This window comes from Eublepharis macularius, chromosome 1 (assembly GCF_028583425.1).
Source record: "Eublepharis macularius isolate TG4126 chromosome 1, MPM_Emac_v1.0, whole genome shotgun sequence".
Taxonomy (NCBI): Eukaryota; Metazoa; Chordata; class Lepidosauria; order Squamata; family Eublepharidae; genus Eublepharis; species Eublepharis macularius.
Window position 1 is genome coordinate 128,302,022 of NC_072790.1, and position 17,740 is coordinate 128,319,761.

The 17,740-nt window shown below is 44.6% G+C and overlaps 1 protein-coding gene across 3 annotated transcripts; it reads left to right on the top strand.

The window, feature by feature from the left end:
• Nucleotides 1-992: 992 nt before the first annotated feature.
• On the top strand, nt 993-16,767 carry LOC129328995 (serine/threonine-protein kinase LATS1-like). 3 transcript variants are annotated; one of them, XM_054978368.1, is made up of 8 exons: nt 993-1,093; nt 1,989-2,480; nt 3,087-3,237; nt 3,903-5,401; nt 8,570-9,152; nt 10,461-10,643; nt 11,458-11,564; nt 12,294-16,767. In XM_054978368.1, exons 2-8 carry the CDS (start codon nt 2,130-2,132, stop codon nt 12,798-12,800), a joined length of 3,381 nt encoding a protein of 1,126 aa, XP_054834343.1. In that variant the 5' UTR covers nt 993-1,093; nt 1,989-2,129; the 3' UTR covers nt 12,801-16,767. The 3 variants fall into 3 exon arrangements, with proteins under 3 accessions (XP_054834343.1, XP_054834361.1, XP_054834352.1); XM_054978386.1 differs by having other exon boundaries at nt 3,903-4,132; XM_054978377.1 differs by having other exon boundaries at nt 3,906-5,401.
• The last annotated feature ends 973 nt before the right edge of the window (nt 16,768-17,740 follow it).

The window sequence follows — 17,740 nt, forward strand, 5'->3', positions numbered from 1 at the left end:
CAGTCACACAAGGACGCTCACCACAGACCCTAACCTACCTCACAGGGTAGTCGTGAGGATAAAATGGAGGACAAGACAACAACATCATCCAATTGGGGTCAAGACAGGGTATAAATGACGTAAGTAAAATCGTTCCACACCTGGAACAGCGAGTGCACTCCCAGAATATTCTACCTCCAGGGGCTGTCACTAACAGCCAGGGCAGTGGTTAGAGTGCCAGACTAGGATCTGGAAGACGCAGGTTCGAAGCTTGCTGGGTGACGCTGGGCCTCTCACGCGCTCTCAGCCTAATCTACCTCACAGGGTTGTTGTGAGGATAAAATAGAAGGGCGAGTGATGTCCGCCGCTTTGGGGAGAAATGACACGGAACGCCGCTCCAAAGAACGATGCTTCTAACTCCAGCCCGCTACTTCTTCTCCCAGGGACCACCGATCCAGGCCTGGGGCGCTCCTTTCGCGCCTAAACGACTCAGCTCAGCCCCAGAGCCTTCGGTCGGCTCCCAGAGAGCGTCATTCCACTCGGCGGCTCACGTTCTTTTGTTTTATTTGCGCCGTTCCGTTCCTGGTTCCCATGCTGTCTCACAGACCCGCAGAGAACTTCCATCATTCCCTGCGGACATGCTTGTCAATTGCTAGGGAAGGGGCGAGGGAGTACTTGGCATCGGCCCCCTCCCGCTCGCCTGCGCCGCGCAAACATCTGCCTCTCCGTCAGACTCCTGACTGCGTTTGCTACCCGAGAAGCGAGGCCCAGCGGAGACCAGGCGTCCCCAGAACATTTTCAGTTCCCCACGTTCGGGGAGGTGGGGGGGAGAGACCATAGAGAGGTCTGTGGAGAGAGCCATCGGGCGCCAGGCACAAGGGAAGCCGGGAAAGAGTATCATATCCGGGAATCATGGGCGACGGGCCCACCGACAAAATGGCAGCCCGGAACTAAACCGGGGGGTGGGGGGGGGCGGAGAATTTGTGAAGACGGGAAAGGTACCGCCGCCGCCATTGACGCTGGGAGCCGCAAAGCCCGAGCAAGCCCCTGCAGGACGCGTCAGGGCACCGCCTCCCGGCGACTCCGCGGCTTCCGCCGCCTCTCCCTCGGGCAGGTGGGTAGGAAAGCTGATTCCCGCCCCGCCTCAGGGAAGGGAGCGCGGCGCCTGGCCACTGGGAAGTGACACGCCTCGGCCGGGCGGGTATAACGGGTCGTTCACCGGCCCTTCCCGCAGCCCCTGCTTTTCAGTGCCGCGCGCCGCACGCTCGCCCTCTCCCGTGCTGCCCCTGCCCGCGGGGTCCGGGGCCAGCTGCAGAGGCTGCGCCTGAGCCGCCCGAGGCGGGGCCGGGGTGGGAGACGCTCCCCCCCCCCCGCCGCCCTGCTGCCCAGCAAGCGACGCAGGAGGGGCTGCAAGAGGAAGCACTTGCCTTTTGCAGGCCGCCCGTGAAACCGGGAGGCGGCGGCAGCAGCGGCGGCGGCGGCGACGCAGGTCTGCCTCTTTCTACTTGAAGAGAGACCCCGTGAAAGGCTAGAATATCCTATCCGTTGACAGTGAACAAGCGTGTACTGTTTTTCTAAGCACGCAGCATTGCTGCGCACCAGCCTGTGTTTCAGGGCCGTTTTGCACATCGTGCAGAGGCAACCCCACACTTGCCATTGAGCTTCCCGAAGCCGCCTCTCTCTCATCTCCCTGAGAACAGATTGAGAACCTCTGCTTAAAAGACCCTGCTAGGCCAGCTTGTTCAGGGAGTCTACTGACCTAAAGTAGTACAAGAACAACAGAATCTCAGGTCTTTCCCAGCAAGAACACACACTCGGAGTCAGTTGCAAGAAGCATGGGTATGTTTTATGAGACAGCATTTCATCATCATCTTGCCTGAAAGTGAGGCTGTACTGAAGAACATTTTCCAGGTCAAATTGGAAGCGAAAATCAATGTAAAAGTAAATACTGCTGGATCAATAGCATTTTCCAGTCACATAACAATGTGTTTTTATCTATTTTTATTTAGGTTGCCTGCCTCTAAGTTGGAATCAGCTTGCACTACTAGAAGTGAAGTTGACAGTGAATTTTGAGGTTAGCTGCCCGACTTCTCTAACTGAGCGTGTTGAAGGTGACTCTTTCTTAAGAGGTTCTACAGTTACATGTTTTCATGAAGAGAAGTGAGAAACCAGAAGGATATAGACAGATGAGGCCTAAAACTTTTCCTGCCAGTAATTACACTGGCAGCAGACGGCAAATGTTGCAAGAAATACGAGAGAGCCTTAGGAATTTGCCGAAGCCTTCGGAGGCCGCAAAAGCAGAGCAAACTGGGGGTAAAATATCAAGTGAAGATCCCAGGCAAGGGCGAAATCCCCCTAAGTTTGTCACCTACCATAAAGCTTTGCAGGAAATACGCAATTCTCTTCTTCCCTTTGCAAATGAAGCAAGTTCTTCACTAAGAGGAACATCGGAAGTTAATCGACAGATGCTGCAAGATCTACAGGCTGCGGGCTTTGATGAGGTAAAAAACTAAAGTGGTTCTGTATTGCGGGATGCAGGGAAGATGCTCCCCGCCCCCCTTTTAGTATCTGAGGACTGTCCCTTTGTTTGGGGGTGGACATAGTGGGCGCAGAAGTGACTTTCTGTTTAACTTATTACAAGAGGTTTAAAAAACTTGACTGCTGCTCAAGGAATAATGTTAGATTCCAACCTAATTATCAGCACTACCTTTCATGGTGCTCAAAAAGTTACATTTTAAAATCCTCATTAGGAGCTTGGGGGTGGAGAATGCTGTCAAGTCATAGCTGACTTACGGAGACACCCGGTGGGGTTTTCATGGCAAGATACGAACAGAGGAGGTTTGCCATTGCCTGCCTCTGCAACCCTGGTCTTCGCTGAAGGTCTCCCATCCAATTACTAACCAAGGGTGCCCCTGCTTAGCTTCTAAGATCTGATGAGCTAGGGCTTGCCTGGGCTATCCAGGTCAGGGCCTTTGGGGGCTTAGCAATGGGTATTTGCTGAACTTTGAACAAAAGTCAGCTTGTTGATCCCCTTGATTTTATGCCTCTTCTTTTGTTGTGAAATGTCACACTTCTGAAACCTTTCTTCTGTTCTCCCTCCTAAATAGGATATGGTTGTACAAGCTCTAATGCATACCAAAAGCCGCAGCATAGAAGCGGCCATTGAATTTATCAGCAAAATAAGCTACCAGGATCTTCGACGGGAACAAATGGCAGCAGCTGCTGCTAGACCAATTAACGCAGGTTCAAAACAGCCAGGTACGCGTTTTCTACGTCTAGTCTCGGTAAAGAGAAAAGAAATTGGTTATCTTTTGTACATGTAAAAAGCTTTTAGGGGAAAGGGGATGTGGAGAAAATCAGAAATGTACAGTAGTCTATGTTCTGCGTCCTTTCCAAATGTTTAAACACTCTTCTGCAACGCAGTTTATAGTTAGGATATACACGTTGCCCACAATTCTGGATAACAGAACACCAACACCTTTTGTTTAACCGAAAAGCTGATGGGAGCGGGATGGCCTAAAGCAGATGGGAGAGTAAAGAAATGCTTAATCCTTTACAAATCTGCCGTTTCTTTAATTAAGTCCTGATGGGGGTTCCAAACCACATTTGCTTTCTCAAACAACCCGGAGCGCAGGAAAAAGGCCTGCTTGTTTACATAAAAGAACCAAACTATGGGGGCACAGCGCGTTGTCATCTTCCATGTGTGGGTGGTCGCCTGAGAAATACAGTTCGTCCGGGGGAATGCTTTCTAAGTCGGAAGTCAATCCCTTGTATGATTTATTTTGACGCATTTGAAGTTAGCCTCTCTTCCTCACGTGAGGGCACTTGATTATTTAAAATGCCTGAACTGATACAATGGTACAGGTGGCAGTTTTTAAAAAGCGGCACATAGTAACGTGACTGTTTCCTTTCTTTCAAAAAAGCAGGGGGTGCACAGCAATCGGTTAGCCGCAGACAGAGCTGGAAGGGTTCTAAGGAATCCTTGGTGCCCCAGAGACATGGTCCTGCACTGGGAGATGGCCTAACTTTCCACTCAGAAAGTCCTATGCCTCAGGCTGACGTAGGAAGACCCTTGTCTGGTTCTGGAATAGCAGCATTTGCCCAGGCTCCTCCTGGCAACGGGCAACGAGCGAATCCACCACCTCCACCTCAAGTAAGGAGCGTTACCCCTCCTCCTCCACCCCCTAGAGGGCAGACTCCACCCCCCAGAGGAACAACTCCTCCCCCTTCTTCCTGGGAAACAAATTCTCAAACCAAACGTTATTCTGGTAGCATGGAATATATGATCTCTCGCATTTCTCCAGTACCGCCAGGAGCATGGCAGGATGGCTATCCTCCCCCCCCTGTGAACCCATCGCCTATGAATCCTCCTGCACAGGGACAAAGAGGCATTAGTTCTGTTCCTGTTGGCAGGCAGCCAATAATCATGCAGAATTCAGTTAACAGCAAACTTAGTTTTTCCTCTGGCAGGGCTGGAATACAAAATGGCAATTGTCAGACCGATTATATTGTTCATCAAAATATCGTGCCTGCTAACTCAGCAAATCGTCAAGCTCCGCCTCCTTACCCCATGTCTCCAGCTAACCGGCAGAGCCCTACAGCTTTGCAAATGCAAGCAGGAGGATCTGTGGTCCCTTCAGCTTACCCTAATGGAAACATTCCTCAGTCTGTGATGGTGCCGAACAGAAACAGCTACAATATGGAGCTGTACAACGTCAATATTCCTGGAATTCCAACATCGTGGCCCCAGTCCTCACCTGGCAATGGACATGAAGTCTCAGCATGGCAACCAAATATTCCAGTAAGGTCAAATTCCTTTAATAATCCCCTCGGAAATAGACAGAGTCACACTACCAGTTCACAACCTTCAGCCACCACAGTAACTGCTGTCACTCCTGCTCCTATCCAACAGCCAGTAAAAAGCATGCGTGTGTTGAAACCAGAACTGCAGACTGCCTTAGCTCCTACTCACCCCTCTTGGATGCCGCAAGCAGTCCAGCCCATCTCCTTTCCCGAGGGACCGTGCAGTGGTATGACTGTTATGTCACCTGCAGCAGAGGCTCCAAATTATCAAGGTCCACCGCCTCCTTACCCAAAACACTTACTACACCCCAGTCCATCTGTCACTTCCTACGAATCTGTGGCAAAAGCTAGCAAAGAGGATCAGCTCAGCTTGCCTAAGGAAGAAGAGAGTGAAAGGAATGAGAGCAGTGAGGGAACCGATAGAGACAAGAAGCTAATCACAACCTCGCCTGTCCCTGTGAGGAAGATCAAGAGAGATGAAGAAAGGAGGGAGTCCCGCATTCAGAGTTACTCTCCTCAGGCTTTTAAATTCTTTATGGAGCAGCATGTGGAAAACATACTCAAGTCTCATCAACAGCGACTGCATCGTAAGAAACAGCTAGAAAATGAAATGATGCGGGTAATGCCTTTAGTTGTTTTTCCTGTTGTACTTCTCTATGTGTAAAGCGTTGTTCTTGCAACAATTCTGTGAGGCACGTTCAGGCGACAGATGATGAGTTAGCCAGGAGTAGCTCAGTGCCCAAGCCTGTTTAGTCAGAGATCTGTCCAGTTCAGCACGGCCCTCAGGACGTTAGATAATTTAATGTAAATATTTTCCGTTTCTCTGGTATGGAAGGTATAATGGCTTTCATCCTACCCGTTTGAAGGCTTCCTCCAGCTTAGGGGGCCTTCCTCTGGCAGACGCAGATCTTCCGCCGGAGGAAAACTCCTTGGGTGGGAGGAAGGCTTCCAACATTGCCAGCGGAATGCCAAAGCATCATGCAGTAGACAAGCGTTAGAGTGTCGGTAGCAGTAACGAAGGGGTGAACTTCAGAGAATAATAGGAAAAGTGAAAAACCAATCAGTTCTCAAAGTCATCATAATTCTCTAATATGACCGGTTTCGTAGAGGCAGATTATGAAGGAATAGCGGGACTAATAAAATTTTACACCCACAGAGTAAGAAACTGAAGGATGTTTCCTGTTGCTTTCCTCTGAGTCAGCTTTATGCATCTAAGGATTCTTCATCAAGCATGCAGATATAGGTGGGGTTTGTAGGGAAGAAAAGAGAATGTGGTTGCTTGGCTATATAGTTACGCAGGGCATCTAAAGATTTCTATCCAGCTGTGGCAAATTAAACTAAATTTGCTTTGTCTACCTTGCCTTAGGTGCTAGGATGCTCACGTGTGTCTGCCATGCGCACGATTAATTTATGTCAATCTCTATTTCAGTTTGTAGGCTGTTGTCATCTGTTAGGTGATACACAGAACCCTATATTGATTTTTGTTGTGCGCTTTCTTTCTTTCCATCTTTCTTTCTCTCTCTCCCCTCCTCCAGTCTGGTACTTCCTGGGCCTCAAGCCCCAGGTGCATGTGCCTTTAAAATGTTGTTAGCAGTTAGTGGCAGCTTCTGTTCTAGAGCATATATACAGAGGCTAGCTTTGTTTGGGGGTTTTCAAACTTGGTTTTGTTAAGAAATTAAGAAGTGGACATTTTGAGCCTCCCCAAGTGCAAGGAAGCCGGCATAATAAGAACTGCTCTGCGGGCTGCTTTTATTCTTGAGGGCAGTCTGAGGACACGCAGTTGGAATCAAAGGCTGGGGTTGGGGGCCAAGGAAAGGAATCCTATCAAGGATAAGAGAAACCTGAGAAAAATTGGAAAGCTGTTCTCCAGTGCTTTCAGTTAGGGTTAACAGCGCCCGAATTACGGTGTCTGGGTGGAGTCAGAGAAGAGCTTGAAGTTCTCGTGCCATTGCCTATTCCTTCTTTGTAAAGACTTATCTTGCGCTTCGAAAGAGGAGCATTTGGCTAAAAAGGTCCATTAAAGAAATTGCAAAAGGAAGGTGAGCGGACAGGCAGGATGCAGTGGGAAATGGGCTGTTGAATCAAAAGGCAGTCAGGTGTCCCGAAATGCAACAGGGCAATTTCTTTTCCATTGTACATTACAGAGAAAATGGCTGGAGGAGTCCTGAGAGGCAGAGAACCAATCGGAGCTGGTACATATGCGCCCAGCCAAAGGGGTGAAGAGAAGTGCACAGGGTTCTGCCGTGGACTTTAAGCATCCATTTTGCCCAAATACCAGTGATGCTAGTTCCTCCAGGACTGGTCTCTCTCGAAGTCTGATCTTGCTTCTGACGTACAAACTGTTGCTGTGTGAGGCAGAACCTGCTGCCATCTGGTACAGCAAACGTGGGTAGGCCTACCAAATCACTTGATAAATGCTGGGCAGTTGGGGTTGCTCGACTGAGCACCAGTAGGCTTTGCTTAATTTTTGTTAAGGCATGTGGTGTCATGTGGTAGGGCTCTGTCAGGGTAAAACTTGAGATCTCGTCATCAACGGATTGATGCTCCAACAGTTAGGTATCATCCAAATTCAAACTCAGGTTCTTTGTTTTGCTACAAATTGACACATGTTGGGGAAGCAGTGGAACACAGACTGTTTGGTTTTTCTAACGCCAGAACAGGCAGAAGACTTTCAGCTGCATGTCATGGATTTCTACTTTGCAATCCTTTGCTGGACTCTCGGGTGAAGTCCTTTTGAGTGCCTCTGTGCCGCCCTCTAGTTGTCCTTCTCAAAAGTTCTTCCTGTGAAATTGTGTCTTTATGAAATTGTAAGCTCACTGATGTGTTAAGTTAAAGTTCTTGCTCTTTTAAAATGTTCATTCTTAGTCTCTTTCCTTTTCACTTTTACTAACAGCTGATTTAAACTATTAAGGTGTTGGAAGCTTTCCTGACATCTGTAGCCTTCGTTACTGGGTAGGCAAGTATAGACCAAGTATTTAGAGACCAAGTATTATATTTAAAGACTGGCATGGACCCCTTCTTATGGACTCTGCATGCTTACCTGCATTTCAGTTAAGCATGCTTTCTTTCCCTATACTTGGATGTCTTTTTGTTACCGGATTACTAATTTCACTAATCTCACTTTTTGTATTTTGTAGCGCTTTATGGCTTGTGCTCTGCACAAGGGTTCATTGATACATTTACACTGCTCTGTTTTTTCATGCATTCTGCATACTTAAAGCGGTTCGATTATTTAGAGCTCGTGTTATTTTTCCTGCTGGATTTTTATTCATGACGTGTCTTAACGTTATTCAAACGTTTGGTTCAGTTTATCATCATATACATACTTGCGTTAAATCAGATTGTCTTAAGAGTGATGAGCAGATGTGGTTTCGCTGGCTTATACAGGAACATTTCCGTGAAGGAGAGCATTTATAGTCTTCCCTTCCCCCGTAAACGTGTGGCTTTGAGGGAGGAGCGGGAAGGCCTTGCCTCCAGCTTGCCTATTTTCACCAACCCTGTCCAGTGTCAGCACAGTTTTTCACTTGTCCTGTGTCTGTCGGTGCATGGCTTTTAGCGTTTGATCTCCTAAGAATCATCCCTTAACTAATCCCAAGGATCTCACATTTTGTGTCTTTTTAATTGACTCCTTACATGTTGTATTTTTTTTTCAAAGGTTTGACAACATTGTTCCTTACTAATACTTAAGGACCAGTGTTTTCATTTGCTGGTCTTAAACTTGTCTCTAGATGTTGCTTCAAACAGAAAAATACTTGTTCACTTGTCCAATTTCACCTTTGTTACACAGGTTGGGTTGTCCCAAGAAGCCCAGGATCAAATGAGGAAAATGCTATGCCAAAAGGAGTCCAACTACATCCGTCTCAAAAGAGCTAAAATGGATAAATCAATGTTTGTTAAGATTAAGACCCTTGGAATTGGGGCATTTGGAGAGGTCTGCTTAGCAAGAAAGGTGGATACAAATGCCTTATATGCAACAAAAACCCTACGCAAAAAGGACGTGCTGCTTCGGAACCAGGTTGCTCATGTTAAAGCTGAACGGGATATCCTTGCAGAGGCTGACAATGAGTGGGTAGTTCGATTATACTATTCATTCCAAGATAAGGACAATTTGTACTTCGTAATGGACTATATTCCGGGAGGAGATATGATGAGCCTGTTAATTCGAATGGGTGTTTTCCCAGAGAATATGGCCCGCTTCTACATAGCAGAACTGACCTGTGCAGTTGAAAGCGTGCATAAGATGGGCTTCATCCACAGGGACATAAAACCTGATAACATTCTGATTGATCGTGATGGCCACATCAAATTGACTGACTTTGGCCTTTGTACTGGCTTTCGATGGACACATGATTCCAAATACTACCAGAGCGGTAAGAGAAGCCTTCTGTCCAAAAACAGCCTTTAAAAAAACGAGTCCTTTAGCATGTTGCGACTATCATGATTTGTCCTTTAGCATTTGCCCACAAAGTGTTTACTGGTCTAAAGCTGCATGTTCTTGTTTGGCTGAGCACCGGGACGTTCTGTGGAATCATCAACAAGGTTTTGATGCCATCTTCATAATTCACTGTAGAACATAACACGGTCTTAGTAGTTAAAGTCCCCTTCTTAATGCGTGTTTCTAAACCACACGATTTCCTGAAACTCCATCTTCAAATGGGAGGTCACCTGAAAAGAAGGGGAGTAGAGGGGATGCCAGGAACTGTACATATGCGCATCAGGTAATGTGGTAATAAATACAGGTGCTGGAAAACAAATGCTTGAGCGCGGTCTTGTCATTAATAGAAGACTGGTCACCAGTATTGACTAGAAATTGCCTTCTTGGTTACCACACTGTACACAGCAGCATAGGACTGGCTCTTGAAAAGTATTATCAGATACTCGCTTGAGCATGGTCAGTTCACCGCTGATTGCTCTCTTAGCAGTTGTCGAGCCAGTATTTTCAGCACCACCTTTTGTAAGAGAACTCTAAAATGTGTATCCTTTTTGATCAAGACCTTGTAAATTAATATGGACTTGGGGAGCAACCATAAGCAGGTATACTCAGAACAGCGTAAGTCTCATTTTACTTAATGGTACATACGCCCAGGAAACTGTTCTTAGGATTACAACCTCGGTCTGCGAATTGTCCATGCTTTGTTAGTTGTCTTTGGGTTTGGGGGGTTTTTTTTAAACCTTTTCCTTGCCCTGAGGCTAAATCACAGTGAAAGACGCAGAATAAATTCTAATTAGCTTTTTGCTACAGCATAAACCTGAAGCTGCCGTAAGAGAAAAGTGCTTTCATGGGGAGTTTGAGGGCTATGCAAGACTGCTTACGGTTGGTCAGAGTACAAAAAAAAGTGTGTGTGTGGGGGGGGGGGGGTAAACTTCACTAAACCTCTGCAATAATCTGTTACTCCAGTTCTTCAGTGAGACCTTCAGAGTAAAAACCAAGTTTTGGGCTGACTTTGAGCAAACTCAAACTTATTTCCAAAGCTTGGATTTTCACCAACCCCCTCCCTGTAATGTATGACGGACTTTCTGAATGTCCCAAGATACCTTTAATGAAAAGGGTGGGGGAGCTTGTTTTTCTTTTCTGTGAGATCTTTTCTTAAAGAACAGTCAAAGGGCTTCAACAGATTCTGTGGCACCTGGTTGACAAATAAAGCTTAAAATTAGAAGTAGTTCTTTCTGCATTGTAGGTGACCACCCACGTCAGGACAGCATGGATTTCAGTAACGAATGGGGAGATCCAGCAAACTGTAGGTGTGGAGACAGGCTAAAGCCACTTGAACGTAGAGCAGCACGCCAGCACCAGCGCTGTCTGGCACACTCACTGGTTGGGACACCCAATTACATTGCACCCGAAGTATTGTTACGAACAGGTAAGACTTTCACTTATCCTGGTTCTTAGCTGCTGGTTTCTGAAGCCAAAGAATAGGGGAAGGACTAAGGCTCTCAAAAATCAAATCTCTAGTAATAAAGAAGCATTGCTTTGAATTAATCAGTTGCAGAAGCATTGAGCCATCCGTTTCTGTATGTGGCACAGTTATGCAAAATATAAGACTGTAAATGGCTGTAATAGTGTATCCATAAAGTACATCTTTTTTGGGGGGTGGGGGCAGAATCTGATTTGTGCTAGCATTCTAATAGAAGGGACTACCACCCTTCAACAATGCAATATATCCCAACGGAATGAAAATATATCCCACGGGGCTCTTATAAACTCCACGATAAGATCCTACATCTAGCTGATCAAAGAAAGTCAATAAGCTTCATCCAGTGTACTAGTATAGCAAGCAGTTCAGCTGCTAGCAATGCTGGATACAAGTGTTTTGGCGCAAGGGGTTGCTGTGAAGTTAATGTGTGTTGAAAGTTGAGCAATGTTTTTGTACTTATTTGGCACGTGCGCGTGTGTGACAGAACTCTGACTTTTCTGAATCTTTTCAACATAACGTCGTGTTACAGATATGTGAACTTTTATAATGTTGTACTGTATGTAGGTGAGCTGTTGTTTTTAGGTTCATTAATAATGGCAGTTGCCTGTTATTTGGATTAGTATTTGAAGAACAGCCCTTGAGCAGTGAATTGCTGAAAGCCAAAAGCAAATTATATGCCATGTAATTTTTATAGGAATGAATTCTCAAAGCTAAAAGGGATATTGCTGCATCTTAACTCCTGAGTGTGCTTTGCTTTTAGGTTATACGCAGCTATGTGACTGGTGGAGTGTTGGAGTGATTCTTTTTGAAATGCTGGTGGGACAGCCTCCCTTCCTGGCGCATACACCATTAGAAACACAGATGAAGGTAATCGAGAAAATCTGGTGTCGTACCTTTCTCAGACGTGTTCCACTAGCAGTTTGAAAGATAAATCTTCTAAACAGATGATATATACAAACCCTACAAGCACTGGACTTCATTTAAGTAGGATAAACTCTCTGTGATGCTGCCCGTCACAGAGCTTATTCGCTTTTCAGTTGTGACCTGGAACAAGCTACTAGGCTGGAAGTGTCTCCTCTAGGAAGTAAGAGTTGCTGGGCTTCACTGCCGCTTCTCACATTGTTTCAGATGAATGGGACTCATCCCAGTTGATTTGCTATCACAAGGGGTCATGTGCTGAGAGAGCTCTTTGGTCGAGAAGAACATGAATACACTCACAGGCGGTAGTGCTATGATCTTTCACTTGGGGCGCAGGCTCAGAATCACTTGATGACACAGCACAGAATGGATGTGTTGGGCGGGGGTCCGTATGAATTAGTTTGTATTGCACATTCTCTAGAATGTTGGCTATGATGAATGCTACATATCTATATAGGCACAAAAACTCTAGGCACACACTATGTTAGCAATGATGCATTTACCTTTGGCATGTGAGCAATGATGCATTTACTTTTGGCTATGCGGTGCCAGTATGTCTTGAGAAGTTCATTTGCCAATGAAATTAAGCTGGTGCTTGTTTTCTTTGGTCATCTTGTGTGTGTGTTTTACAGGTAAAACTTGTCTTCTAATTGTTGTCTGTCTGTTTTTTACATAAAGGTCATCAATTGGAAAACTTCTCTGCACATCCCGCTACAAGCAAAACTATCGCCAGAAGCATCTGACCTTATTATTAAGCTTTGCCGAGGTCCGGAAGATCGCTTAGGCAAGAACGGGGCAGATGAAATAAAAGCGCATCCTTTTTTTAAGTCTATTGATTTTTCAAGTGATCTGTGGCAGCAGCCAGCTTCTTACATTCCTAAAATTACTCATCCCACAGACACGTCAAATTTTGATCCCGTTGACCCAGATAAATTGTGGAGTGAGGATAAGGAAGGAAATGTAAATGACACACTTAATGGGTGGTATAAAAATGGTAAACATCCCGAACATGCTTTCTATGAATTTACATTTCGAAGGTTTTTTGATGACAATGGCTACCCTTATAGCTATCCGAAGCCTATTGAATATGAATATGGTAATCCTAACGACGTGGAGTCTCAGTCAGATGAAGACGATGAGAGGACCAGCAAAGAGATCCAGAATCGTGATCTAGTTTATATTTAGTAGAAAAAGTAAACCCAGGTGAACCACTGTTTGGGATTTCTCAGATGTGTGTGGCAAGAGAAGCTGAGATGTTACCAGCAAGCTGGGTTTTATGGACAAGGGGCAGGGGGAGAGGGGAAAGGAGACTATCATTGTTGGTTCACCACTTTTTTCCTTCTACCTTTTCTCCCCTTTACGAAGCAGTTAAATCTATTTCAAGCATTAATTTATTCCAGCATTCTTCGTGATAAATATAGAAAACAATAATGTTAGGAAAATAAATTATGAAAAAGCTTTTTGTAAAATATTCAGACTAGGAAATAGGGGTGTGTCTGTTTGTTTGTCTATCTGTCTGTACATAGAAGACATATGTTAACATTTTCTAGAATTTTACGCTGACATTTTTTTTCCTTGTCGTATATACTCTGTGCTTACAAAGTTGGCAGACGCTTTTTTTTTGCTACTCTTAGTGCTCAGGTCCCACTACAGATGAGCCTGGAAAGAGTAAATCCTGCTAGGAATTCCCAGATACAGTTGTAACTGCAGGGTTTATGACTCTGGAAGTAGGAGGCCTAGGTCTCGGTTCTTGTGACCGTAAATGTTGATGAAGACATACACGTTTATTTATTTTTATTCTTTTTAATTTTGCTGGACAATTTGTAAAGCATAACTGGATTGATGGTGCTATGCAATAATGCAGAATTGAGGCTGATCGGGGGTTTGTGTTTGAAGAGCAATATTGGCCTATCACCAAATATCAGCCTAAATAAATTAAGGGTTTTTTTTAAAAAAAATTCTTGTATCCTCAAGATTTTTTAGAAAAAGTTTTGAAAGTGCTCTGGGTTCTGCAATACTTTGTTAATAAGAAGACTCTTAACCCATCACAACATTAGCCAGTGAGATGTGCTCTAGGCTGTCAGTTCTTCTGCTGTTACTTTCCGGGTGCTTTAGCATTCCGACCAATCGGTTTGTTGTTTTAACATAATGTGCATCTTACCCCTTTCTCCCGGATTAATTAATGATTGAAATGAACTCATACCTAATGAGGGATAATGGTCGTGTAGGCTGGTTCTGTGAAAATTCGCTGGTGTCTCTTTGTGTATCGTCATCGTTATCATAAGAGGTTAAATACTGTTTTCTGTGTTGTTCTTGCTTTTACATCAGCCTCCACCTCATGTGTTTCCTGTGTTCTTAACGGTTGGTGCATCCATTAAGAGTTACAACTCTTTTTATGAGCTGCCCCGTCAAATCCAAATGTCATTGCTTTGCTGTTCTGTGTGTATATACATAAACTAGTAGTCCTGCTTCTCCAGAATCAACCGTCTCGACAGCCTGAGCTCGCTCTCATACCAGTGTTTAAGGCTTTGTATATGCTCTGTCATGGTGATTTGTTCTGAAATATTTTGACACGGAGAACTTTCCTCTTCTTTCCCCAAGCGGTGTTTATTCTTTGTCAAAAAATAATTATTCGCTACTACACTTAATGCCTTTTCCTCCGCAAAGACCCAGGCAAGTTAGGGAGCCAGCGGTAGAACTGCATCATATCCCTTCAGACCATTCTCTGAACTGCCTGTTATGCATGCTTACTATGAAGTAATTCCCGCAGTTTTCTGTGGATCTTATTCCCAGGTAAGCATGCACAGAGTTGCTGCCTTGCTCTCTAAATCCTTTGCATTAATATTAGTAGAACGTGTCAGAAGCGTGTGTCTGTCTTCCAGAAAGTAATTCCACCACATTTACCGTTATGATCCGGTCCTCTTTTCAGTGCAAGTCCTATATGTGATAGGTGCAGGGGAGAGCTTCCAGCCGCTCCACCAGGTGTAGAGGTTTCACTGGGAACCAGGGCATGCGTGAGAGCCAGTGTGGTGGTAGTGGTTAGGGTGTGGGGTCTAGGATCTGGGAGACTCGGGTTCAAATCCCCATTCTGCCATGGAAGCTCACTGGGTGGCCTTGGGCCCCTCACATACTTTCATCCTAACCTATCTCACAGGGTTGTTGTGAGGAGGAGAGGAGAATGATGTACGCCATTTGGGGTCCCCATTGGGGAGAAAGGTAAGGTATAAGAGCTGTAAAATAAAATAAATAAATTATACTGAGAGTTCTGCCTGTTCCCTGCCACATACAGGACCCGTGTGTAATTTAAGGGTTGAGGAGGAGGATGCCCTGTAGAATTACATCAGCTTCTGAGACTTGTTTCTGTAAAGCAGATTGAGGGCAGGGTGTCCTTTGTTTAATATTAATGGGAGATTTATTTTCTGTATTTGTCCTGCAAAAATACTGTGATAAATTCCTGATTAAAACCAAATAAATTTAATCTGTTGTTTTTGGTAAGTACATATGTGAAATTGCTTGTCAGATTTGAAATCAACATTTTGTTCGTCTAAACTCATTGGGTGCAATTCAGAGAAAGTTGACCATTCTTTGGATTGAGAGAAGTATGTTGTATGGGCACGGATAAGCAGCTAAGGACCGTTAATTGTCCATGTGACTATATGTCTCCCTGGATTATTTCCATCACGTTTTTCAGTTGTCGAGAGATGCTACAGAGGAACACGTTCATATTAGTAATGATAGCAGTGTTCACAATGGTGTATCCCAAATTAACTGTTAAGAAAGATACTTATATGCAGAGGAATCATGTCAACTCTGCCAGTTTTGAAACAATTCAGAAATAAAATTCGGTCTTGCTTATTTAAGTGGAGATCTCTGGCCAGACTGGGTTTATTGCAAAGTAGTCTTAAGAGCGGATCCCCAGATATGTTGGAGATTGCTCAGAGTGCGTTTTTTGGTCCTGTTCATTGATCTTGCAGTACGTGCAAATATAGAATGATCTCTGTAACGGGGCTGCTTTTTAATTAACAGGAAATACCATTTCGGAATAAATGGTTTTCACTTAAGCATCTCAAAGCTTTAATCTTCTACATACCTACATATGTTCTGTAGTTATGAAATATTTTGGAATCATGTGAATACTTTAGTATTTGCTTACATTCCATGCTAGGGCAGGCCCTCTTGCTGGATCTTTTGAAACAGAACCTATAGAATATGGGACTGAAACACCCCCACCCACATCCCCACACCCTTTTGGAGATTTTTCTTAAAACATCTACTGTAGCAAAGTCCAATGCCGTGATGGCGTTGTGGATATTATACATCTGCTAGGTAGAGAATGCAATGGGTGGGATCCCGGATGCTGCTGTGGTGGTTACCCAAGATCTCAGTTGACTTTCGGCTGCAACTATCTTTTGGTATTGGAATTGAGACATTAATATTTGCTTTAAAGCAAGCAAAGCAAACTGAGGGTATTTTGCAGCCAACGTTTAACAGTACTTCTTTGGAGCATCTTTAGATACCCACCTATAAAAGTCTACTTTTGTATTCCTTTTTGTATATATGCCTTTTATATTGTAACGGCAATGCGGATAAACACCACATTTTTATAAAAACAAAGTGTTACTCAAGATACGTGCCTGTTTCTGCGTGTAGTAATTATTTGGTAAATCCTTCTTGTGGATCTTTTTCCACTCTTCAAAGCAGTTTTCTCTAGTGTGCCTTTTGATGGAACAATAAATTTTAAGTTCAGTGAATGTGCTGCTGGTCAAATAGAAAATGATGTAGATGAAAAATGTTTGTTTGTTTGGATCCTCCTGTCGGTAAATTGGAATGCTCGCTTAATCTTATGCTGTATTTCTCCTGTTTTGTAATTTAAAAAGGGAGATTCCCATAGGTTTATAGGACAACTTGGTTGTCTCCTAAGGATAACAATCATTGTATTTTTTTATACTGAGCTTTCTTCCCCAATGATGAATCTGTAACTCATTTTAAGCAAAATTCCAGCTGGGCTGGCACTGTAGAACACAGCAGTGCAGACGGTTCAGTGAGTTGACGGTATAGCCACAGCTGCTTGGACACAGACAACACTGAGCACTGTCGTGTGTTTTGGCCTGTTCAAGCTCGGCTCTGCCATGAATAAAGCTATTCCACAGAACTGTGCCTGTGGTTTTTTTCTCCTTCAAGTGTTGATCTGTGCAAGAATCTTACTGTTCAGCTTAAGAATTACCAGGGGTCATTTCGTAGAAAAAGAGCTGGAGGAACTCATTAGCATATGTCACACCCCTTGCCATCACTGGAAGTGTCATTAGCATAACTGATTTGCATATGCCACCCACCCCTGACATCACCTATCTTGGCTGTTTTGGACCCAATCCTGGACATCCTGTGAGTTCTGCTCACTACTGCTTAAATGTGTTCCTTTTTTCAAATACAAAAATACAGTGTAAAACTTTGCTTTTGAGACATTATTCCACATCTGTTTTCAAAGTCTTTGAAAAAGTGTCAATTCTGAATAAGAGGCCTTTGCATTAACTTTATAGGCAGCTTAATACTGTCTTCCAAAGCACTGGTGGAATGAGCATGGACCCCTAGAGGACAAGGTAAGTTAGCAGTCCCATAGCACAATGATATAGCTTGAACCACCACCCACCGGGCTATGGTCTGAGAAGCTGCTCCTTTATCCTTCTTAGGGCCTGCAAAACACACAAAAAGATGGGAATCCAATCTAAATTGTCTGACTCTCTCTAGATAGAAAAGAATCGCACTGCAAACATCCAAGGAATGAAGAGCCCTCTCCGCCTCCAAACTCTGAGAACGGAAAAAAACTGGCAATGAAATCTCTTGCGACAGATGAAACTTAAGAGACAACTTTGGGCAAAAACTCGAGTTTTGGTCTGAGGACAACCTTCACGGTATGAACCTTTAGAAAAGGAGGGTCACAGGATAAGGCAGCCAATTCCCCCACCCTTCTGGCCGAAGTGATAGCCACTAGGAAGGCCACCTTTAAGGACAGGAACCTCAACGGGCACGTGGCCAAGGGTTCAAAAGGTCTAGTCATCAGCCTGGTCAAAACTAGAGGTAGCGACCATTGAGGCACTACTGGTCAGACCGGGGGGAAAAGATTAAAC

Coding starts and splice junctions, on each gene's coding strand:
- LOC129328995 (XM_054978368.1), top strand. CDS start 2,130: ATGAAGAGAAGTGAGAAACCAGAAGGATATAGACAGATGAGGCCTAAA. Junction 2,481..3,086: donor AGGCTGCGGGCTTTGATGAG/GTAAAAAACTAA, acceptor CCTCCTAAATAG/GATATGGTTGTACAAGCTCT. Junction 11,565..12,293: donor CATTAGAAACACAGATGAAG/GTAATCGAGAAA, acceptor TTTTACATAAAG/GTCATCAATTGGAAAACTTC.